We start from the raw sequence: 24280 nt of genomic DNA, 5'->3' as shown, positions 1-24280 counted from the left end.
GACAAATTAGATAATGCCTCTTGTCTTAATGTTCTGGCTCCGCTAATCATACTTTCTATACTTGTTTCACTCCTGGGTTTTATTCTTCTCTCTTGGATTACAATTGTCTGGGTTGGCCTGTTATCTGAAGCCAGAACTAAGGAATTGTAATAAAGCACTTTCATGTTGTGGCCTTAAATTCATATTTTGCACAGATTTGCTATTCACATAAAATTTTTAAGTAAACTCTCTTGCAAATAATTATGTGTTGCATGTAAATATGTGCAGATCGAGTTCTTAATGAAATGTAGTCAGTTGAAACTTTTTTATTTTTATATGTGTTTTTGTTTAACCACAGTGGAAAGGCTTATTTAATTGTACTACTATTTAATTCTATCTACTTCTCATGCTTTGAAATATTTGCTGTATATATGTCTAAAAGGTTGGTTGATAAAGCTCTTAATATTTATGTATAATGAATTTTCTTATTTAATTGGAGAAGTTTATAAAACATTCCTCATTAGAATAGGATTAGTACTGGTAGGATTATCCTTTCTAAGGTCTGAGTTAATATTTAAGTGCTGTGTGTTTTTAATGGGCTGCTAAAGTTTTAAATGTCCAGACTTCACTTGGGATTCTTACAGCTTCTTCTCTGAATATTTTGCATTCAGCAGGTTCTTGTCCCAGGAGATAAAGGTGCCTATTCCCATAGAACTGTCCAATGCTCCAAACATAAACATTTCGCAGTTCTACTCAAAACTTAATTTCATGTGACGAGTTAAGCCAAAAAGTACTGAGAGATACCTGATGAGTAGTTTTAGTGCTTTCATAGTTTCTGAAGGACATTCAGTTTCTCTGCTGATTGTACTTTTTAAACTGCAGAGAAAATTATTTTGCTTTTTTCTTTAGGAAAATCTGACTCCCAAAAAGGCAAAACATCAACCAATACTAATACATTTTCTTATTAATCCATTTACTGTTGTTTAATCAAAACTCACAGAACAAGTTATCTGTTCAATATGCGTGATAGATGCAGATTAATTAATTTGGTTTTTAATTTGAATCTTGGGTGTTCATACAATGAACTGATAATAAAACTGTAGTAAGAGATGACATTTGATCTATCTTTGTTACGTATTCAATCATACTAATGATTTTTTGGCTGATGGTTAAAGAATGCATAATTGCATGTGCAAAATTATGTTCATGTTTAATTATATTGTAAAACATTTTACAGACACCAATAACTTTGAATTAAGATTATGTTGAAGTATCAACTTAAGGAAAAAAGAGCTCTAATTGCAAGAGTTGCAAAACTGGTATTCTCAGCCACGTGAAAGCATTTTGAATTGGAAATGGACATAGAATTTATTTAGACCTTACTGCTGCTATTGAGATTGACTGATTAATAAGGACCTTGTTTCTTGGTCCATCTTTCTATGTCAGCTTGGTGCTGAAGTGATGGAAAATCTTGTAAGCATTTCATAATTGTTTTAATTAATTTGCACTTCAAAGCTCTTTCTTATTTTAATAAAGCTATTTTATTTAGTTCACTAGTAGTTATATTTGATTTTATGGTTGTAATTACTGTATTATACTTTAATCCACTTGTAAGTGCTTTTCACTGGGCATTATAATTAATTAATATATCTTTTAAATAATAATTTTATGTTTTACTGTGGAGATTATATTTATATGCTATTGCAGAGCTCAGAGACCTTAGGAAAAGTTGAGACTGACTGTAAAATAATTAGTAAGTTCCTGACTGCTTGTAAGCACTTTAACTTTTACATAGCCAAACCTTACTATTTTCATGGCAAATTAAAAAAATGAAAAAAGGGAAGAAAAAAGATGTTATATGTGGGGAATCTAAAAACTGTCAGGCATAAGCCCTTTTATGACTGCACACAGTTATGATTTAAGAACAGGCTAGTGAAGTCCAGTGATGGTACCTAGAAGTGTCTCACCAAACATACGTTTTCCCTGTTGTTGAGGTTCACCTGGAAACGTGGTGTTTTTCTTAACTTTTAGCTAGAAGGGTAGATCTTTCTTGATTACTACTAAATGTTTTTCTTAATATTTTTCTCCATTTGGTGTTACATATCACAGAATTGTTACTTTCATTTGATTCCGTGAGGCAACCAGGCCTTCCCTTCTCTCCTTCCCTCCTCTACTATTTTCTTCTTTTGCTTGGGTGTCTTGGGCTTTTCAGAATTAGCATATAGACCATATCTTTTGTTAAGATGAAGATACTTCTCAGTCCTAGCTACAAGCTATATATTTAGTGAGCTAAATTTAAATAGACCATTATCTTTAAACTGTAGATCATGAGGAAAATGTAACTGGTAATACTTCAGTGTTTCTGCAAGTCATATTTTCATTTTTAGGACTTTTCAGTGTATTTTTTTAATGCTTGTGTTGTAATTTTTTACAGTGGACAATTTTAACCAGTTACAAAATTAAACTAAGTCTGGAACAAGATATAATCAGCATGTAAATATTTGACTTTTGATCTCTATTACTTGAAGTAGAGCTATGAATCATGATGAGATCTTGTCCTGAGGTGCACATTTATGATCTTTAGAATGTCTTCTTCAGTCATCAGGAACTTCTTCTGTAATTAATGTATATTAATAAAAGTTAATATACATAACTACAAATAACTCATTGCTAAGCTATAGTCTTGACAGAATTACTTCTGTTCAGAATTTCACATAAGCCCTTTTCTGCATCTGGCAACATCTGGTATTGAGATTTTACTCCAAACTCTTACCTTTTTTATCTTATAAACATCCTGGTTTTGAGCAGTGTAGAAATTATTCAGGAGAGAAAATTAGATTAAAAATTAGCTTTCAACAAATAGAGTACTAAAAATGGAAGCAGTCACTGGCTGGTGACAAGGTCCTTTCTTTTGGACAGCAAGGTTCCATATGTGAGAACTGTAACATTTTGGGATGGAGTGCACCTTCAGTCAGTTTGCACCAAGTCAGGTGGTAGTGTTGGTTTGCTGGAGGGTAGGAAGACTCTGGAGAGGGATCTGGACAGGCTGGATCAATGGGCAAGGCCAGTTGTGTGAGGTTCAACAAGGCCAAATGCCAGGTCCTGCTCTTCATTCACAACAACTCCCTGCAGCACTATGGGTGGAGCAGATTGGCTGGAAAGCTGCCTTGCAGAAAAGGGCCTGGGGGTGCTGGTCAACAGCTGGATGAACATCAGTCAGCATGTGCCCAGTGGCAAAGAAGGCCAGTGTAATCCTGGCTCATATCAGAAACAGCGTGGCCAACAGGACCAGGGCAGTGATAGTTCCTGTTCTCAACACTGGTGAGGCCACACCTGAAATCCCATGTTCAGTTTTGGGCCCCTCATAACAAGAAAGACACTGAAGTGCTGAAACATGTCCAGAGAAGGGCAGTGGAGCTGAGGGAGGCTCTGGAGTGGCTGAGGGAGCTGGGAGTGTTTAGCCTGGAAAAGGGGGACAGGGGAGACCTTATTGTTGTCTACAACTGCCTGAAACGAGGCCTGCTATGATTTCTAACGTCCCCTGCCTCTCTGCCACCACTGTCCGCCCCGCAGCAGCCGGGGAGACAGGGGAGATAGATTAGTTTATCAAAGAAGAACCTAAAAATGAGCTCTTTCCCTTTGCTGAGATGGCACTTACAGCTTTATTTCTTGGGATCCTACAAGTGAGGTAGCAGGAGGGAAAGAGGAAGAGGTATTGATGGGCACTCCTTTTTGAAGGCAGGGAGAAAGGGGTGGAGGGAATTTACACAACCGATAAGGAGAATTGGGGAGAACAAGATAAGGGAAAGGAATTTGGAATTCTGCATTTTCGGGGGGTACATTTTTTGGGTCATACCATTTTTCCTAACTGCATTACAACAGAGGCCAGGTGGGGGTTGGTCAGTTCTCTTAAATAACAAGTGACAGGACAGGAGAAAATGACAAGAGGAAGCTGTGGCAGGAGAGGTTTAGATTGGAAATCAGAAAACATTTCTTCACCAGAAGGATTATCAAGGACTGGAAAAGGCTTCCCAGGGAAGTGGTGGAGTCACCATCCCTGGAGGTATTTAAAAGATGTGTAGATGTGGCCATTAGGAACATGGCTTATTGGTGAGCCTTGCAGTGCTAGGTTAATGGTTTAGTATCAAGATCTTACAGGTATTTTCCAGCCTAAATGATTATATGATTCTGTGGAAAAGAGGAGTGCTAACATGTTTCTATAGCATGTTTTTGTACGTTAAGGATCAATACAAAAAAAATCATTGTGCATGCAAAGGGCAATGTCAATAAGCTCCTGTGGCAAAGATTGGCTCATTATTTTACTTTCCTTTTGCTTTTGTATCAGAGCAGTTACTCTTGCACTTTTTAAGAAAAATGGTGTGGCTTTTCATGAGAAATACTTTTCTTTTGTTGAACTAAAAAGCCTCTGAGAGATTGTTAGCTTTTCAGGTGCTTTTTAACACTTAGTGCTTTTTATATTTACAATGAAATGTGTATAAAATATTGATAAAATAGAGTTAAAAACAAAGTGTTCAGGGTATGAAATATGACTGAAAAATAAACTTTAAGTAATATTCAAAATTTCACAACTAGGTAAAATGTCAGAAGCTATTGCTAAGATTGATTGATAGGAATCTTTTAGTAAAGGTGAGCACCTAAGGGCTAATGTTCTGAAATGTTGAACTGTACAAATGGCTGTGGTGACACCATGCTATGCTACAGTAGTTTGGCAATTCAGGCATAATGTTACATTATTTTGCGTTTTTTCTTTGCTTATGTGTAAGCTTGCCTAGGGACTCGTTCTAACACCATCCTCCAGTTGTTTCTGTCCTTCTGTTTGGTTCATGATTCTGTAATCATGCAGATTTTAATTTTGAATTCAGTGAAATAGCATGAGATGCTGACATTGAACATGAAGAATAAATATTTTATGTGTATAGGCCCATCTGGTATGAGAAGAATCTGTTAAAGGTGGCTAAATATGATCATTCAAAATAACGTACCAATAAGTGTATTTAGTAAAAATATGAAAAGTTATAAATGTTTTTTGTCTACAGGTTACCTGTTTTTGACAGTATGCTACTTTGGAATGCATCTCTGTAATGTATTTTATTCTTTAATCAGAAGACTTCCTACATGCAAACTTTGTGTAGATTTATTGAAAGTGTTGGGAAACTTAGTAAATGTAATTTTCATTTGTTTTGAATTTTGATTAAAGAATTATTTTTTTTAAATGATAAAATAATATTGCTTTCAGAAACTGCAGTAGAAGTAGTTTTTATAAAATACTTGAAGTCTTAAAGCTGACAGTAATTATATATCTTCTTGTTCATTGCACATACATACTTATTTTCATTGAAATGGAAAATTTAGATTTAGATTATGCCAGTCCAAATTACCTTTATCAGCAAATTAACTTCTGCTTACAATTACTTACAAAGTAGGAATAATTAGCTTCTTTACTCAGTGCATCTTCTATTCCAGTCTTGCATCAATTAGGTATAAAGCACAGAGTTTAGTAATCCATTTTTCAACTTGTTTAGACTAGAAAGCAACTTTCAAGAAATTCATTGTGCCCATTAACTACCATAGTTGAAATATCACAACTGGCACAATTTATTGTTCTTCATTACTTACTTTTAATGGCTACAAACAACCAAATGAAAATTGTTTCTGCTGTGTGAAGAACAAAAATTTTGTGAGTTAGTAACTTTGCTTAGAAATAAAATTGCTTTTTTTTTGCATCCTGCTTGATGTGCTAGATTATCAAATCATAGTAGTCTGTAATGTAGGTATCCAAATGTGATATTCAAATAATAAATACAACCCAGTATCTCACTTCAGCCTATTTAAGTTGCAGCTAATTTTTTCTAAAGCAAAGGCACACACACAATAGTAATTCATCCTTTGGTGTAAATAAGTGATCTAATAATGGTGCAGTGGGTGGAGAAGTGACAGTGGACAGGGCTCAAAGTGAGGCTACATTTGGCAGGTGAGCATTCACCAGTGATGTCCTTAAATGTCCAAGTCTAAGGCCAGCTCTATTCAATATTATCAGTCATCTGGATGCAGGGGTTGAATGCACCATCACCAAGTTTGCAGATGATAATATACTGGGGGGCACTGTTGACTCTTGAGGAACAAGATGCCTTGGAGAGGCATCCTGTTAGATTGGAGCATTGGGCAGTCATCAATGATTTATTTAAGATTTGAAAATTTAAAAAGAACTAGTTACAAGTTCTGTGCCCATGATGAAGTAATTCTGAGCACAGGTATAGATTGGGAGAGGAAGGGTGGGACAACAGCCCTGAAGAAAGAGATCTGGTTTGTCCTGGCCAGGAGGGCAAATCCCATCCCGTGGTGCATCAAATACAACATTGCCAGCTGGTCAAAAGAGTTGATCATCCCACTCAGTGTTGGTGCAGCATCACCTTGAGCATGGTGTGTAGTTCTGGGCCTCACAATTTAAGAATTTGTCTGTATTTGTGTTTATATTTGTATTGTGGAAGGGTATGACTGTAGGAGCATAGATACCAGGTCTGCTGAAGACTGCTTTAGCCACAGATAAATGGAGGGTGACAAGTGCTATGAAGAAATACCAGTACTTAATACATTTTCATTGATATTTGTTTTCAGTTATCATTGGAGACAAGATGTGATAAGGAGACCTTTGGAGTAATGTGTTGTGGTGTCTTATTTTTTTAAAAAAAAACAACTCATTTTGATTGTTTTCGAAATCTGAAAGATTTCTACTCCCAGCTTCCATATCTAAACAACTGTTTTATATTGGCTGACACTTCCATATAGCCAAAAAATACATCTTGAGGGGAAAAAATTTAAAAGCTTCAGTCTTTATTATAATTTAGTATTAATTCTGTTACTTTAATCTCTAAGTAATATTTCCTGTAATAGTGCTACTCTGGGGATTATTATTTTAATTAATTTAGTGGTTTAGTGCCTTTTTAGATATTTCTTAGATTTGTAAAATTTAGAAGATGGGCATTTACTCACTGTTTGATCTGATAATATACCTCTGTGAATTTGGATGAAGGGATGACCTGGGCAGCAAAAATCTCCAAAGAATGTATTTGTATAGAGAAAGACAATAGGAATGTCTTATTTAGGCTTTAAAAAAACTTCATGACAAAATTTCTCCAAAATAAGACATTAGCATTTCTGCAGTATTTGTCATTTACCCCGTGCTAATGTCATATTTGAGCCTGTTAACTAAAGCCTGTTAACAGAATGTCTGTGATCCTTTTTGCAGAAAATTCTCTCAATATAGACAAAACATGTAGTAGATTAGTTCTATTAGCTCTAGCAATAACCCATGCAAGTGATTATCACATATATTATTCAAATAGTATATGTTCTACAATAAACACAGTGTGTGAGAGTACTGGTTTAGAAACCATTGATTTGTATTTGTTTTATTTGGATTTATTTGAAATACTAAGAAATTATTTAAGCTGCAAATTAGTTAAGTTTTCTCACTGTATTTCCTACACATTAATCTCACTTTTTCATGTCTCGAATGCAACCTTTACATGTCCTTTCCTTATATTTCTTTACCTTCTTAATGTAATAATTTTCTTTTTTGATTGCCAAAAAATTTATTTGATTTTATTTTTGGTGGCCATTATATTATTTGGAAACCATGTTTCCTGTGGCATTGCCCCAAATATTTGTAGCCTAAGAAATTAATGAGGATATATGTACCTAATAATTTGACATTATAACTTTGTATATTTTTGTGGTATATTGTAAAACTCTGATCTTAATGTTTTATTAAGATAGTGCTATTCAGACCAATTATTTAATCCATCTACTGGCAGAAAAATCAGTCCAGTGTAATGTTTAACTAATTTATATTCTGGGTGTTCTCATTTGGTTGTGAGAATTTGCATGCAGCACCACAAGTTATTTGCTTGAGATTGGAGGAGTGTTTTATTGTTTTAGACACTGCACTTGATACTTCAAGATTTCAGAAAAGTTGCAGTAAAATACCTGTTTATTCTGTCTTCAGAACAAGTTCATAGGCACTTGGATCAGCATGAGGTGAAATACTTGCAATTTGCTTTCCGTTGGATGAATAACTTGCTGATGAGAGAAGTCCCTTTACGGTGTACCATCAGGTTATGGGACACATACCAAGTAAGTACTTTTTTAAATCTCCATAACTCTGGTAATGTGTGTTGGACATGCCAGTATCTTTGTGAGTGGTTTTTCTTGAACCTATTGCTTTAGTGTCATTTGAGAATCACCATAATAAGAGAAAAAACTTTCAATGATCACCACTACTTAGAAACATTTAATGTCTTCAGTCTTGTCCTTCAAAGGCAAGCACTTGATGTCATGATAGTTTATAGTATTAAAATGAACACTCACTCAAAGTTAATGTCAATATTCCCTTCTTTCTCTTCAGAGAAGCGAAACATTGGATTATGCCTAATCAATGTCCTGCATTGATTCTGGGTTTCAGGTTTCTTATTGTCCATCTGCTTAACTACTCAATCCAATATTAGCTTCCAGTCTTCAGTTCTCAGCCTTCATCCTTTGTCATGTCTTCTGTCTTACTGTTTGTCCAGACAAAACTCTTTATGTTGCTGACCTCTTGTTGCGATAATTATTTTTCCTCAATAATTTCTTTTCTTACTGTCAAGAGAAAGAATTGGTATTTGAGAAAAGCAGTTTACTCATTCTTAGTTCTATTACTTCATGTTCCAGTAGTTTCTGGTTACAATTTTTGACTATATGTTTAAACTATATGTCCTTATCTACCAATTTCATTGTTGAAGTAGAGGGCGGAGGGAAAAGTAATATTTTAAATTCCATAAGAATTTTCAACAATATTAGCCAGTAAATATGAGATTAACTCATAATTTATGCCTTGTAAAGAGATGTAATATCTTTAAATATTGTTGTCTTTATATTTAATCATTATGTAGAAATGCTCTGCTAGTTTCATACACTTTAATACCAGAATGTCTACTTAGATCATCTATCCAGACCTGTAACAGAGGGTGAAGAACTGCTTGCTTTTTATTTAATGAGTCCAGTAAGTTGTTTCAGTGAAGTCTGATGGTATCCGAATCTGATAAGAACACGTTAAGAAATGAGGAATCTGTCGGTTCTACTGTTAAGCTGTTCTAGGAGGAGGTATCCTTGCAGAGTTTATCTTCAATAAATATCTGAATTGAACATGGCTATTGTTTCCATCTGAGGTTCTTTTGCCTCCTTTGTTTCATTATCATATCTGTTACTCATTGTGGTATCTGTTATTACCTGGCAATTTATTCCAGTGTAAAATATTTATTCTTGATAAGACCTTTCTGATAATTTGAAAGATTGAGCTATTTAAATGTTTTACTGTAACTAATTTATCTCCTTTTGAGTAAGTTTTGTTGCTGTTGCTGCAGTATTTTTAGCTCCTGAAGGTTTTTTGCTATGCTACTTCTAGCACTGCACTTGGTACCTGATCATTAACCTTATCTATATGATAAAATCATGTAAGAGAGCCTCCTTAATCCAGCTGACCATCCATATGTGCTCCAAAAATAGATGTTTTTGACAGAATTTTAACTTGAGCTCATCTCTGAGCTATGATTCTGTGATAATGTTAAGAATCTTCCTTTGAAAGTGAAGTCTGGGGTTAATTTCTCAAACTATTGCCATGCTGAAAGGAGCCGTTTCTCATTGCTAGTCCTCATTTCACCTCTCAAGTTGCGCTTCAATGGGACCTTTATCTGAAATAAGTGCTTCTGATTATTTAATTATAATTTTTAAAAACTTCTGATGTATTTAAAGTAGTATTTAAAAACCTTATACTTAAGTCTTTGCATGAGATTTCTGAGGGTATCTTTTAAGTCAAGGCTTCTTCAAGGTATATCTAAATAGCTAAATGGAATTCTTATACACAGAGTATGGGACTATTATTTTATATTAAACAAGTTTAAGGAATAATTATGTTTTCACTCAGCAGGTGCCCCAGATCTGTGCAGTTTCCTAGGTTTCATTATTTAGTAGACTGTTCTGTATGCATGTCTTGTGTATTTATGTATTTATGTCTAGTGTATTTAAAACCAATAAGGATATCCTAATGTAGACACCTTTTTCTGAAATGACTGAAAATAATTCCTGAAGTTGCTAATCAGATTTCAGTTGTGCTTATATTACACTGGTTATCAACCTATAATATGGATTTTTTTCACCCTGATAATATGGAAAATAAATGCAGTGAACCTGCAAGAGCCAGTAAAGTTCATGCAAAGTTTTTGCTAAAGTTACAGATTTTTACTCAACTTGTCATTAAGTTATTCTGTTGCTTGCAATTTCTAACTTAGTTGTTTACAACTGTATGAGCAGTGCTGCTTTCTGAATGGAAAACACTTCAGAGACAGAATTTGTTCAGTTGTTTCTTTTGTCTGTTTCATATTTTTAACTGCTATAGGCCAAAGTATATCTCCCATTTAGAGATACATTGTTAAAGAAGTTTTTCAGAGGGTTTAACTATGGATGAACCTGTGATGTTGGATTTGAAAGAGAGATGTAAAATGAGTAAAGGCAAAAAATATAATTAGCTTTCCAGAGGGGAGGAACAATCCTTCTAATTGTAAGGGCTGGATAGATGTTTAACTGCTTTTCTCCCTGAATTCAAAAGCTGATGATCCTGTCAAGGGTTGCTTTTGCTACCTCATGTGTCCTAAAGCAGTTAATAAAGGACACATAGGAATTCTGCTTAGATTTACACAGTTTTATTGTCTGCTATTTCACTGGGTACTTAGGATATGCCTGTACTGATTTTTATCCTCTGATATTCTTAAGCTACTCTAAACTGAAATAGCTTTACCTGCACTTTAAGTTCAGAAAGGTGAACTAATCATGTTATGTAACATCAGCAGGGACTACAGGCATTCATCCCTACACTGTTGATGTTGGGCTTTTGCTCAGACTCTACCTACCTTGTTGCTCTTGGAAAAGGATTGGGCATTTTGAAGGCCCTGTTTACAGTCTTCTCTAGTCCCAGTGTGTGTCATGATGTGGGAATGGCATAGGAGCAGTGTCAGAGGAGGGTTCTGGATGGGTGGGACAGTCAGATTCCTTCATGTGGAAGGAATAGAAAAGCCGGCAGAACTGTCAGATCCCTTCATGCACCAGGAGTGCATTCTGGCTCTGTTTCCTGCAGAAATCCATTGACAAGAGACCAGCGACACCTTTTGAAAGAGAGGATCTGATGCTGCTGCTGTTTTCATAGAAAATAAAATATTTCTCTCTTTTGTCTTCCACTCTCCCTATTAAAGCTGCAACCATGCCTTGTTTTGCCAAGCTGCCTGTTTTCCTCTGTTTCAGTGAAAAAATAAATACTGTGCTGTTTCCAGCCTGAATTCTAGATTGGTGACTCTCACAGCAGGCCCCAGTTTCTCATGAACTACAACAGAGGGTTTTCAGGGGAATAACAGCACACTTAAACAGTCTGCTGTTGTGTATTTCCTAGTGTGAGAGATAACTGCTGTTGGCTGGAGGTGTTGGAACTGCATTCTTTCTCAGTATTTGTTACTGTTCTTCCAGTGACTTTCGTGACAATAGAATTGGACACTTTAATGATGTCCACCTCTATAGTGGAATATGTGGTAGTAAGAGTACTTTGGCTAGAGTCATATTCTCTGTCTAGTTTAATTTAGGATTCATCAGTCAGTTGTTAGGGTCTGTGGAGTAAATCATTGAACATATCCAAAATACCTGTACTTGAGCTAGTTAGAGTTGAGGGGAAAAGAAATTTGGAAAGGCTCCCAATTTCTCACTTCAGTTAATATTCTGTCATTCTGTAACTGTATCTATGAAATCAAATAAAATATATAATTGTCTTCTGAAGAACTGTGTAAAGAAGAAAAAGTAAAGACATTATGCATTTTGCTTACAAAAGATATGTTGAGAAAGCATTTTTAGCTGTATTTAGATTGATTTGTTCTTTAACCTGAATTGCATTTTAATGCGTGAATTATCCCACTTCTTCACTTGTTTCAGGCCTTTTTTTTTTCATTTTTTTAAATTTTATTTTAGTTTTTATTTTTTTTAGATGCAGTAAGTACCTTGTAAATTATGTCAAAATGGAAATTGCTTGTTATAACCAAGACATTTAAAATTTAAATCCATAGAACTGAAACTGATTAATATGAATGTTTATGTCCACAAACCAAAATAGTGTAACATAAGACATGAATTTTATCTTATATTTTGCCTTTTTATCTTATATGTTGTCATCTTTTTTGGCACAAAGACTTGGTAAAATGAATTAGCACGATGGCTGAATTCAGTATATATAAGTGTTTGACATATTTCTATGGACTTACAAAATGCAAGTTAGTTTTATATTTGGTTCTTGACAGAAGGATGCTTTGGCATTATTTTAAAAATTGCTTTGCTATTTGAAACTAACTTTTGTGGCCTTCTTGCTTTAACTCAAGATTCAATATACTGTACTGGAAAAGGTGGAGATGCCTCAATGCTCAGTGTCTGTGCTGTCTTGCTCTAGATAAGTATTTTATATGCTTACCATCAAATCTCAGAAAGTGCCCTTTCTTCAGACTAAGACATTTTATGGCAGTTTCCATTGAAGTTTCTATTTTTATTTATTTAAATTCTTAAAATGTGTGATGCCCTCCAGGCCCTCCTATGCAGCTGTGTACTCCTGTGTTGGGGGATAGGAAGCAATGCCATTACAGTGGTGGCAGCCGTTCCCAATTCTTCATCCTTGACTAGAAATGGCAATACAGGACTTGAATGTCAGTGCTTGTATACCAGTACTTAGAGCAGGACAGTGTTTAGTTTTGAGTATCAGTATTTTTTAACTGCTTAAATACAGGATTCAAAACTACATTTGATTTGTAGGCAGTTTGCAGCTGGAAGGAAGTCTCTAACAATGCCATCAAATTATCCGGATGCAAGATAACAGGGTTTTATACTGATTGGTGTTTAAAATAGGATAGGAATTTTCATAGACATAAAAATACTTAATTTTATTTATTTTCATGTAGAATAGAGTGGATGTGTTTTCATTTTCATTTCATTTTCATTAAAGTGTTTACCTTCTGATTTGATGTTCTCACATAAATTACCTTTTTGTGCTGTCTTTTGTGCAGTGATTTCTCTGTGTAACTCACCATAGTAGTAGTACATAATTCGCAGAAGAGACACCAACACTGGTTTCATAGCTAAAAACTTGCTCAAAAAAAAGAAAACAGAAAAGAAAAATAAACTAGCAGCTATGTAAGTTTTCAGTTCTAAATACATGCTGTCATATACTGCATGAATGTTTAGAGTTGAACCGTACAGCCTAATATTTTCACCTGCCAGGATACATTTTTGTTTCGTACCGTTTAGCTGACTGCTGTATTGCCAGCTCACCAGTAATTAGCTGATGCAGTTGGCATGAATAATGCACTCAGATTCATTAGAAATACAAACCAGGGAGGTGAGGCAGGTACTGTTTACATGCCCTGCTGTCCTACTTTGCAGCATTGCCCTGTTCTTATGTGAGCAAAACTTTACTGTTACCAAGGTACCTTAAAGCATACTGTGTAAAATTGGCACAAATGAAAGAATTTATAAAATCCTACCATGCAAAATGCTAAACAGTTACAAAGATTAACAAAAGAAGCAGAAAAAGCCAAATAATAACACTGATAGAATTTGACAGTACTGGTGAGTTTATTTGCTGTCTCACTGCTGAAATAGCTTTTTCTTCTAGTTTCTGTTCCCCTCAGCTCCTTGGCAGTATTTCTTAGTTTTCTTCACATTAGGGAGGAGAGAAGGCTGATGAATACCACAACCAGTGCAAGGGAGGGAGGATGAGAGAGGAGCTGTGATTTCAGCCCTAGTGTTAGATCAGAATGATTGCTTGTCCTTTTTTGCCGTCTTCATCAAAATAGATTTTTTTCCTTCTTGAAATTTTTTTTTTTCTTTTCTTTATCAAGGACACCCATGCTTTCTTTGCCCAAAATAAATGTATTTTTTCCTGGAAAATTTAAATGTATTTACCACCATTTATATCTTCCCTTCTTCAAGGAAGGCTGAAGTGTATTTTTCATTTCTTTGACTTAGTGTTCATTTTTATTTTCATGTGTCTCATATTGGACCTCATGCTTTATTGACCAATATGGTAACAGACATATTTGTTTCCCATTTATTTGTTGATATCATTTATGTAGCTCACTGGTAGGTTTTGATTAAGGGGATTTTGTTTAAAAGTAGGCATCAATGTTTTAAGAAATAATATTGGTACCATTTTCCAGAAGTGCTGAGAATCTAGAAATCCTATAAAACTCACAAAAACCTGCAGAAGCACAAGTTTTCTCTTTCTCCAAATGGAAAATAGATGTCTAAGTCTAGGGAATTATTAAAATAGAATTTTGGTTACATAAATACACCATCTCTTGCTCCTCCTTCATCCCACTCACCTCCTATAAAAAAAAAAACAAACAAAAAACCAACAGCAAGAACAAAAAAACCCTACAAAAAAAGAGAGATAAAGAACAGGAAAAAGATTACACATAATAATGATTTTGTCTGGCCATACATCTTTGGAATTTAGGAAGTGTTCAAAAATATAGCTTTTTCCTATGTTTCCATTTTTCACATAGACCCAATCAGCGAATTTTGTTCCCTGAATATGAGAGTGATTTAAGTGTTTTCCAGTACAGTTTAGTGCTTATTAAAAAGAAAAAAAAAATCTATTAAAGTTGAAACTGGAGTACATTTCTGAACAGACTCTATAGAATCTGTAAAATAAAGATACTATTGCTACTCTGGTCTCAGTCAAAGTCTTAAGCCACCTGAGACAAGAGACTCAAAATAAGAGTACTAAAATCAAATTTAATTTTTCTTGGCCAGGTATTTAGAGTGTGAGACCTCTCTAGTCTGGTCTTTTTGGACTGCAAAAATCCTTGAACCAAGTTAGGTTAAGTAAACAAAGACACATGTAGATGAGAGCAAAACACTAGGGAAGGTATATACCCTCCCATCTTCTTCTATTATCAAGCTTCATCATATATTTATCTCTTATGCTGATTTTTTTTTAATGCCTATTAAGTATTATTAAATATTTATCTGATTGCTTTAAAAAATACTGCTTAAAATATTCTGTGGCAGTGATTTTTTGTAATTTCTTTACGGAGTGAAAAGACATTTTCCTTCTTTGATTTAACAAAAGATTTTTTTGAATTCACTTCCACTTATTTCTTTGATGATGAGAAATTGTGTCAAATCATTCTTTATTCAGTTTTTCCCCATCAACTGTCTCAAAACTGTTTTCTATGTCTTTATACAATCACTCTTTACAGGCTGAAAATGTCTGTACTTAAAAGAGCCATTTCATATGATTTTTGTGCTTGTTTCTGTTGTGTAGTAAATGAAAACTTTAACAGTTGAGACCACCACAGATTCATAAATGAGACTTAAGTTGTTTCCTTTTTTTTATTTCTGTATTTATACTTTTTCTTGCCATTTCACCTGTCAAAGGGGAGTACTTCAGGTAATTGTTCATAGTTAGTCCAGCGTGACTTAGTGGTTCGTGTCATGGATGACATCAGATGTTTATGTCTTCCAATGTTTTTACCTCTGGTGTACATATCCAGACCGAATTTCATTTGTCATTTTATTATTCAGTGGCACAACAGCTTTCTGCAACTTTTTGAATCCAACTTTATTTTTTACAAGTAAAAGATACTCTGAATAATTTTGCATCGCTACCAAACTAATATTTTTCAAGATCAGTTAGTATTTTAGTGAACAATACAGATTCTGTTATTTTTGTCCTTTTAATTGATGAACACTTTCTCATTTAATAGTCTTATAACTTTAGAATCTGGCTTAGGTACCTTGTAAGAAGTGTCTGGATATATGAATATTTAATGTCCAATTACTAACATGTGGGTAGGATCGTGTCTTTCAGATTTCTAGGCATTTGTTAATTTGAAACTGGCCAATAAGTTAGATGCTCTGGAGCAGGGGAGACAGACATAGTGGGACATAACCTTTCCTGCCAGATGTAAAATGCAAACATGAAAGTTTAATTTTCTTAGGAAAGAAAGGTAAAAATATTGTGTGTCTTGGTAGTGACTCTTCTTGTCACTACCTGCTATAGACTGTAAGAGAAAACAGCTCCTGGGTTAAAAAGCATCAATGTCTTCAGGAGGATTGTACTCAGGTCATGCCTCTACTCTTGATTCTGCCACCTCTTGTTTTCTCTTGGTAATTTTTTTAGCTCTCTAACTCAGAGCTGGAATTCACTGTCCTACTGTCTACTGAGCCCAGCCTTGATCTTGCCAACTTCCACTATAATACATGAGAACCTTTTCACATTGTTATCTTTAAAAATAAATGTAAAAGTATGGTTTAAATAATATTTAGTTATTTGGAAACCTCAGGAAGACATGAACAAATGAGAGAAGAACTTATTATTGCAGGACTGGCAATCCAAACATGTACCTGTTCTAACATAATATCCTTGTTCTAACTCTGCATTCATTTGGAAGTTTCTCAATCCCTTTGTATTCAGCAAATCAGTATTTTCTTGTGTCAAGAGAGTCCTGGTACATCAAGCTTCTGTTGAACTTGAGCAATTGAAAAGTTTTTATAGTTTTCAAATCTTTGTCAGACAACTGAGTGTCATTGCCTTCTACCAAATGGATAGTTACATTCTGGAATAATTTTGTTGCCAGGGCAACCTTCCACTGGCAACAGTTGTGCTCATTAGGAATTTATTGTGGCAGGCAATTATATTTCAGTTGTACAGCACTACTGAAGTCACTGACCTCTTATTGTTTGTCTTGTGTTAAATGCAATCTGAAATAATAGAAAACTCAAAGAAAAGAAGTTAAGAGTATTAGTCAAAAAAATAACCACACTGCTTTAACCATATATTATTTATTTATATATTTATATATTATATTTATATATTATATTTATATATTTATATATTTATATATATATTATTTATAATATTTATATATTATTTAACCATATATTTGTATAATTTTATGTACAGTCTTTAACATGCCTAAGGATTATGTGCACAAGGGAGAAAAAACAAATTTCTTAAACAATAATTCAGCTTTTCAGTGTGAATTTAGAATACTGTCATTCATATATGAGAGTATTTTATAAATGAGTATAGCTCACAGGTTTTCTCCTAAAATAGAAGAAAGCCAGATGGTATTTGTAGAATTATAATGGTGTGTGCATATATCTTTGGCTGATCATCCAAGTCTAGTTTGTTGGCTTTTCCTATTTATTTTGTAGTTTCTTGTCAAGAGACAGGGTTCCCAAATTTTCAGTGGAAGCAGACGAAGTGGGTCCTGATTTTCTGCTGGACCACATTTGAGCACAGAGCAGTGTGCACATTCAGCTCCAACTCTGACCTGCAGTTTCACTGGCACTGGCAGATATAAAACTGACCATAGAAGCCTCTATGAGATGCTTAAATATGACTCCCCAAAAAGTTGTTAACTGGCATAAATGCATGCCTTTGAATGGGTTTGCATGTTACTTGCCAATACATGCCAATTTCTGTGTTTAGAGGTCTGTCATATCCAGAACTCCAAAGTTCCTGCTCTGTCCTTCCTACCAGTGGTCTTGCTGTGAACAGCAGAGGTATGGTTCAGTTTGAGGTATAAATGCAGGAAGATAGGTGTCTTTCTATAAGTTTGAGCTCATTGCTGTTTTGTATGTAAGCTTCACCCAGTAAATCAACTCAGGAGCTTAGAAAAAGATTTAGAGTGATTTATGAGCTGTCTGGTTTAGCGGGGCTCATCAGCTGAATGCCTTTGTAGGCTTCATTGAACATACTGACTTCACCTTCATTAGCTCTGCAGCATAAGTACATAGCATGCTGGTAGGCACTCAAATTTAAAAATCTTCATCTCAAAATGGAAGTTATCTTCATTTTTGCAAAGTGACTTAAAAATCTTTCCATAATATTTAGAAGAACTTCCTATGACGTGAAATTCTTGACCACTAGATCAACTGTTTTAATGTAAGTGTGAATTGGAAATACGTTTGTGTATTGCTAATTTTTGTCTGTTTTTCTTTGGTAGCATTCATTGACATCAGGGAGGATTCAGTATGGAAAATAAAAGAGGGAAAAAGATGATAACCCATGATTTTTAAAGAGGAAGGTATTTAAACAGCAAAAACTAGAAAATCAAAACTCAGTGATATGTGTAGAGAAGCCTTTAGGTTTTTCTAGCTTCAAGTTGTTTAGGCAGCTTCCAGTAGTGTTGAAATAGATGTTAATTTTTCTGTGCCTAAATGAAAGTTGATTGTGAATGCAGAGAGAAAGTACTTTTTCTGATGCTTAGCTTAGCTTAGCTTGAAGAATGTGAATAATCCCATTGAATTCAATAGAACAACTCATGAATTTTTTTATTTAAGCATGTACTCTCAAGTGCTTTATTGATCAGGATCTTGATGAACGCATATAGAATAGTTGTAGAAAGTTAGATACAGTCTAAAAAACAGGTTTTTTTGCTCCTTGGCTACTTTGAAGTAGCCAGTGTTTCTAGAAGAAGGCTTTATTAAAATTAATATTGTTCTCAAAGAACAAAGTCTCCAGAGAATTGTGTTGCTATACAAAAAGACAAAAAGGCAAATTGCCTTTCTTACATCCATATGCTCTTTAATGTAAGCTCCTTCCTCCCACAGATCCCTTCCTCACTGAGCTTCACTGATGTGTTTTAAGACTACATTACATTTAAGATTACACTACCATTTCAAGTTGTTAAGTTTAGTATTTTACATCTACTTAGTTTTCTTTTCTGAAGCTCCAGTTAGTTGTGTCAGTTATTGTTCATAGAAGTGAGCACTAACAACTAAGCCATAACAGCCATTTGACTTTTCCTTTTTTATTCTGATGTCTTGTTTTTGTTAAAACCTGAACAAATGTACAAAGGTCCTCACATGTTGGACAGTTCTCTGGTTCCTTGTTTCAAATTTATTAGGACATCCATAGTTAACACAGCCTGCACAGAAAATCTATTAAATGTTAAAGATATTTCTAACTCTTTGCCATTGTGTAAGACATAATACCTAAATTCAAACACAACTTTGGTGGGAATGGGGGGAGAAAGGACAAACTAGTACTTGACAAATCCAGTAAAATTCAGTAAAAAATAGCTTTTTTTATAGCAGTGTAGATCGTTGTGAAAGGCATCTGAAATTGGTATGGTTACTGTTTGTTTCTGGAATGTACAACCTCGTTAGAACTACATGAAATAATAAAAATCTTACCTTCTTTTGTCTCTCCAGGCCTTTAACTCCTAGTAGTGATCACCACTTTAATATTCTGGCCTTTCTTGTATTCCTGATACATGATACTCTGGTGCTTTGCTCTGCCACTTGCATTGTCCTTGGCTGTCTATTTTGAGAGCTATTCTTCCCTTTCTTCCAGTCTCACAGGGGTTCTTGGTTCTTTTTCATTTTTTCTCCTCCATCCTACTCGTGGGTGATCTGAGGCTTTCTTACAACTTCACTGTCAGCTTATGTCAATGATTTGCATATCTACTTTTTTTTCTGACCTGTCTTCCTTAGTTAAGATGCGCGTTTCAGAACATCTGTATGGCAGTTCTCCTGAGATAGCTGACGACAATTACTGATACCAAGAATTCCTCTTCAATAGAGCTCTTGCTTCTCTCTTTTCATCACTTTTTCTAGTAGATTCTGCATAGGATTTTTTTAGTTCAACATATTTTTCTCTTACATTTTCCAGATAATATGTGCTGCACTTTCCCCTCACAGAATTTCAAAAAGCCCAATTCCTATTCTTTTTTTTTTTTTTTTTTAATTTTCATCTAATACAAATAATATGAATCCCTTTAAATCAGATAGAATATGTAATTTTCTTTTTCTGTCATTACTCAGATGTTCCATCATTCAGTTCCTTCATTTTTCTTGACATTTTTCTCTGTAAGTATTCATATGGTTATCCCAATTTAGTTTCTATTCTCCCAGCAGTAGTTCAGAAACTACTGATCAAAAAAACTCCAACTGTTTCAAAGTGTATATAAAGCTGATAAATTTTGTTTGCTCTGTGCTTTTGTAGTATGAAACTGAAATAATGTTACTAATGCTGCGTTGTGTAGGTGAATATGAAGAAGTTCTAAAGTGATGCCTAACATGGCATCAGAAATGGACAATGGTTTTCAAGTTAAATCTGATTTCAGCAGTCCTCTGAATGTCCTCTGGGATGTTTTTAGTAAGCACTATTCCACTAAATCTTTGCCACCTTTAGCTGTTAGGGTACATTTCTACACAACAAAAAACTTCAGCATGGAAATCTTCAGTTGGGCATTAGTTCAGAAATTAAGTTGTCTTGATTATTCTGATCTCTGAACAGAATATATAATGTGAAAGCACGAATTGTGAAATATGTAGTTAATATACTGGTTATTCTGATTAACTATACAAATTAGTTATTACTAATAATAACTGCATATTTTAAATTAGTGAATTAATTTGATGCTTCTGTCTTTGGTTTTAAATTTTGCCTAGTCTATTTACCTTTTTGAAAACATATGTCTGTGAATGAACATTTATTTCTGTATTCAGCCTTTTTGGCTACACCCTAATCCATTTTCACTGTGTGTGCAATAAACCATTTAACAAACTTGTACACAGGAGTCAGTGGGGAAGATTGATTTCACGTAACTCAGTTGCCTTCAATAATGTTCCATAGGGTAATGATATCTTTCAATGAAGCTAAAATTCAAATTTCTTTAAAACACTTAAGACTAAGTATAATATCTGAATCACATTTTGAGCATCATTACTGTTTGGCACTCCTGTCATGACTTTGTAAACAATGAAAGAGTTTTCAAAGTGAAAGTAGCTGTTGTGGGAAATATCTTTCAGAGATGGTGACTCCTAATATGCTGTTGTAGTTTTTGAAAACTGTGACTGGTGGTAATTGAAGGAAGTTAAGTTCTGATTCAAGCTGGAGATATGTAAGTTAAATTCTGGAACTGTCTTTTTCCACAGTAGGGAGGGAAAAATAGGACTTTATATTTATTTAATAAAAAAAGTGAATTGTCAGAAAGAAGAGTATTTTGTACTTTGTGTGGCTTTCTCAGTTTGTATTAACCCTGATGTTTGGGAAATACTGAGTTCATGCAATCACAGAAGCTGAATTGTGTGTTGCAAATGGCACAAGTTTCTCATTCACTGACAGAGGTTGCAAAAAATGCCTTTGGAAACTTCATTTGAAGGTAAATTATAAAATGAATTTTAAAAGTGATATACTCTTTTTTTTCTTTTTTTTATAAGTGCTTCTGGTTGAACTGGTAATTTGAGAAGTTGAACAATACCCTTTTCTTTAATGTTTATAGTGGGCTGTATACTGAACTTAGCTACTATTATTTTGAAATGTTGAATATTATTACACTAAGGATACTTCAGCCCACTTTAGCAGAGTAATAAAGCACACTTGTATTTAGTTGATTACTGTGATTTCTTTTCATTCCATTTGCAGGGTTCACAATGCTTTAATTTCACACAAGCTAGCTTTTATTTCTCCACTGTTTTAAGCAGCACTGACAATTCACCAACCTTTTTACCTTTGTTCCAAGTCCTTCAATTACAGCTTTTGTATTTTCCTTGTTTTTTGAAATTAAAAATGTCTTCTCTCTCCAGTACTGCTAAGTTGTTGTTTTAAAGGTGTATTTTTTACAGCCATGGAAATGAAAACTTTTTTGATCATTGTGGTGTCAATAGCCATGCTGCTCATTATGAGGTTTGTACTTGTAGGTGTTTATAGGCAATATGTGTAGGAGCCTCAGCCCAGACTGCTCTGATCTTCCTGTCATCTCCTGTTGCCTTCAGTTATTTGCTGATGTGAATGCTGACATAAGCTTTCAGATAACCCTATTCAATCCATTTTACATAATTACATAATTTAATTAATTTGACATTATTGACTAAGGCCAGTAGTGCATTTTGTTATTATATGGAGATCAGTGGAGTCTATCAAATGGTTCTTAGTCAGTATGGAATGTTACTCAGTGCATCTTGAACATCTGCTGAAAAAAATGGAAAAGCTGTGCACATTTTACAATAGTAATTTCAGACTATTTGTGCTTGATTAACAAAAATTCACATATATCTAGATTTTATCACATTGCTGTATCATGATTACATGATAAAATACATAATAAAATCAATAATTTATTTTTGCAACCATAAATCAGAACCTAGCACAGCAGGTCACCTTATCATAGAAAGAGCTCTGGTTAGTCAAGCAGGATCTGCTTTTCATGAACCCATGCTGACTATTTCACAAATTTTTCAGTTTCTATTTTACTGATTTTTTTCCTGTGTAACTCAACAATTCCAGAAGTTGTCATGTAGTTTTCCATATATGTAAAATAGCTACAAATTTCATTTCCATTTTTAAAAATATAGTTGCATCTTCATGAGAAAGCATACAGGTAGTTGTGCTTAATTTCTTTTTAACTTATTTTTTGTGAAACGACTGTGTTTATAAATGCCATTATCAGATGCCATTCAGTGTATTTCCATTTATTTTCCATGGAAATTTGCATTGGAAAGATGTGATACCAGTGCTTTTCAATTTAAATGCATTAGCATCCACTAAGGAAGTTGGAATACCTGCATTTTGAAGAGTGACCTATGTTGTGCAAGCTGAGGGATTGTGTTAATCTAATCAAACTGTCAAAGCAATCCTTCTTACAGTGTTCTTCTTCATAAACCCCGTAAGCATTTGAACTTATGTTTTATGCCTTTTTCCTAGCAGAAAGTAAGCAGTGATCACACTCAAAGCATTTAAAAATGAGAATATTAACAAAGATTTAACTGGAAAGCTGGTATGCAACTGTGAGTAATGAGCAGGAAAACCTATATCATGCTCATCAACAGTAATTAAAATATAGTTTGTAAACTTGCAGGTGATACTTTAAAAAGAACTAAGTACATATTTTCTATATTTTTAATATAGTATTTCAATCAAAGATACTTTCCTTTTTGAGATAGCTGATTAGTAGTGATTCATACAAAGCTCACATTATCTTCCTGTGTGATAACCTTTCAACCTGCAGATTAAGTCATATTTTAAAACAGAGATTCATTACAAAAGGTTTATTTCTAAATTTGATGTGATGTTTTTTCCTAGTGACTAGAATGACATGTCTAAGTGTCATTTTATCCTAGTATGCTTTAGATATACTTAGTTTATTTTAACTCTGTTATTACTTTCTGTTGTATCACATTACTTCACAGACCAAACACAGAGAAAATATTAATAGCTGTGGTGATTTATTAGTAAAATGTCAAATTGGAGAAAAGGTGCACAGAAATACTACTGTTGGGGAGCAGATCAAAAAACCCCCACTAAACACATTACAGGAAAGTATCTTCGGTGAACCTTTTCTTGTTATCAGTTTTGACATAATGAAGTTGCTGAGTAGTTATCAATTCAGAGAAGATGGTGTGAGCCTCTGGGAAGATCTAATGGAAAGGTATTTTGATCTACCACTATTTCTCCTTTATTCACTGTGTAGGAACTTACTTTGATGATTAGAAATTTTAAAAAGGTCAATTTCAATTACTTTGAAATGCAGAGTAGATGAAGTTGAAACAAAACAGATATTCCTTTGTTTCATACCTGAACAAAAGAGTAATATCTGGTAGTATAACAAGTTGTAAGTTTTCAGATCCAAATACACTTTTAAGTTGATGAACAGTAAGTACTGCAGGTGTCTGTACTTCTCCTATGTGTGCTAGTTGTACATGTATGATGTAGCATCATCACAAGTGATCAGAAAAAGAAGTGAATAACAGAATAGGAAAGCCTACAGCTAGTAAAAACTCATTCAGAATAAGCATAGAACTGAACTTACAAACCAAGAAAAGCAGAAAGATCGTCTGAGACAATGACAAAAATACAATGGCACTTGAAATTCCCATTCATGCAAATGTAAAGTGGCATAGAAAGATTTGGGTAGAAAGAGGAAATTATATTCTGGTACATAATCTTTAACCACAAACTGTGTGTTGCCAATTAGCAGCAAGAACTGGAGGTTATAATACTTTTAGGAAAATGTTAGAGAATGAAAGAGACCCTAATTTTATCATTATGTAAATCTGTGGTGTTCCTATGGAACAGGTTGGAAGAAGTCAAGAATAAGTCAAAGTAAAGAATTGCACCTTCACGATTCCATAGTCTGGGGGGCAAAAAATGAGAGGAGAATGTAGCATAGGTGTACAAAGTACATGTGACATAGGGAAAAGTTTAGTC

At 34.3% G+C, this 24280-nt stretch overlaps 1 protein-coding gene across 1 annotated transcript in view; it reads left to right on the top strand.

The window, feature by feature from the left end:
* TBC1D22A (TBC1 domain family member 22A) overlaps nucleotides 1-24280 on the top strand; it is a 145761-nt gene that overhangs the window by 68980 nt on the left and 52501 nt on the right. The window contains exon 11 of the mRNA XM_005519202.3: nucleotides 8006-8133. Coding sequence (XP_005519259.2) covers nucleotides 8006-8133 — 128 coding nt within the window. The remainder of the gene's footprint in view (nucleotides 1-8005; nucleotides 8134-24280) is intronic.

The sequence above is a fragment of the Pseudopodoces humilis genome, chromosome 5 (genome assembly GCF_049639895.1).
Source record: "Pseudopodoces humilis isolate 2021_Gansu_Grassland_sample_001 chromosome 5, ASM4963989v1, whole genome shotgun sequence".
Classification (NCBI taxonomy): Eukaryota; Metazoa; Chordata; class Aves; order Passeriformes; family Paridae; genus Pseudopodoces; species Pseudopodoces humilis.
Note: the sequence above shows the minus strand (reverse complement) of the source record. Positions and strands in the feature narration are given on the sequence as shown.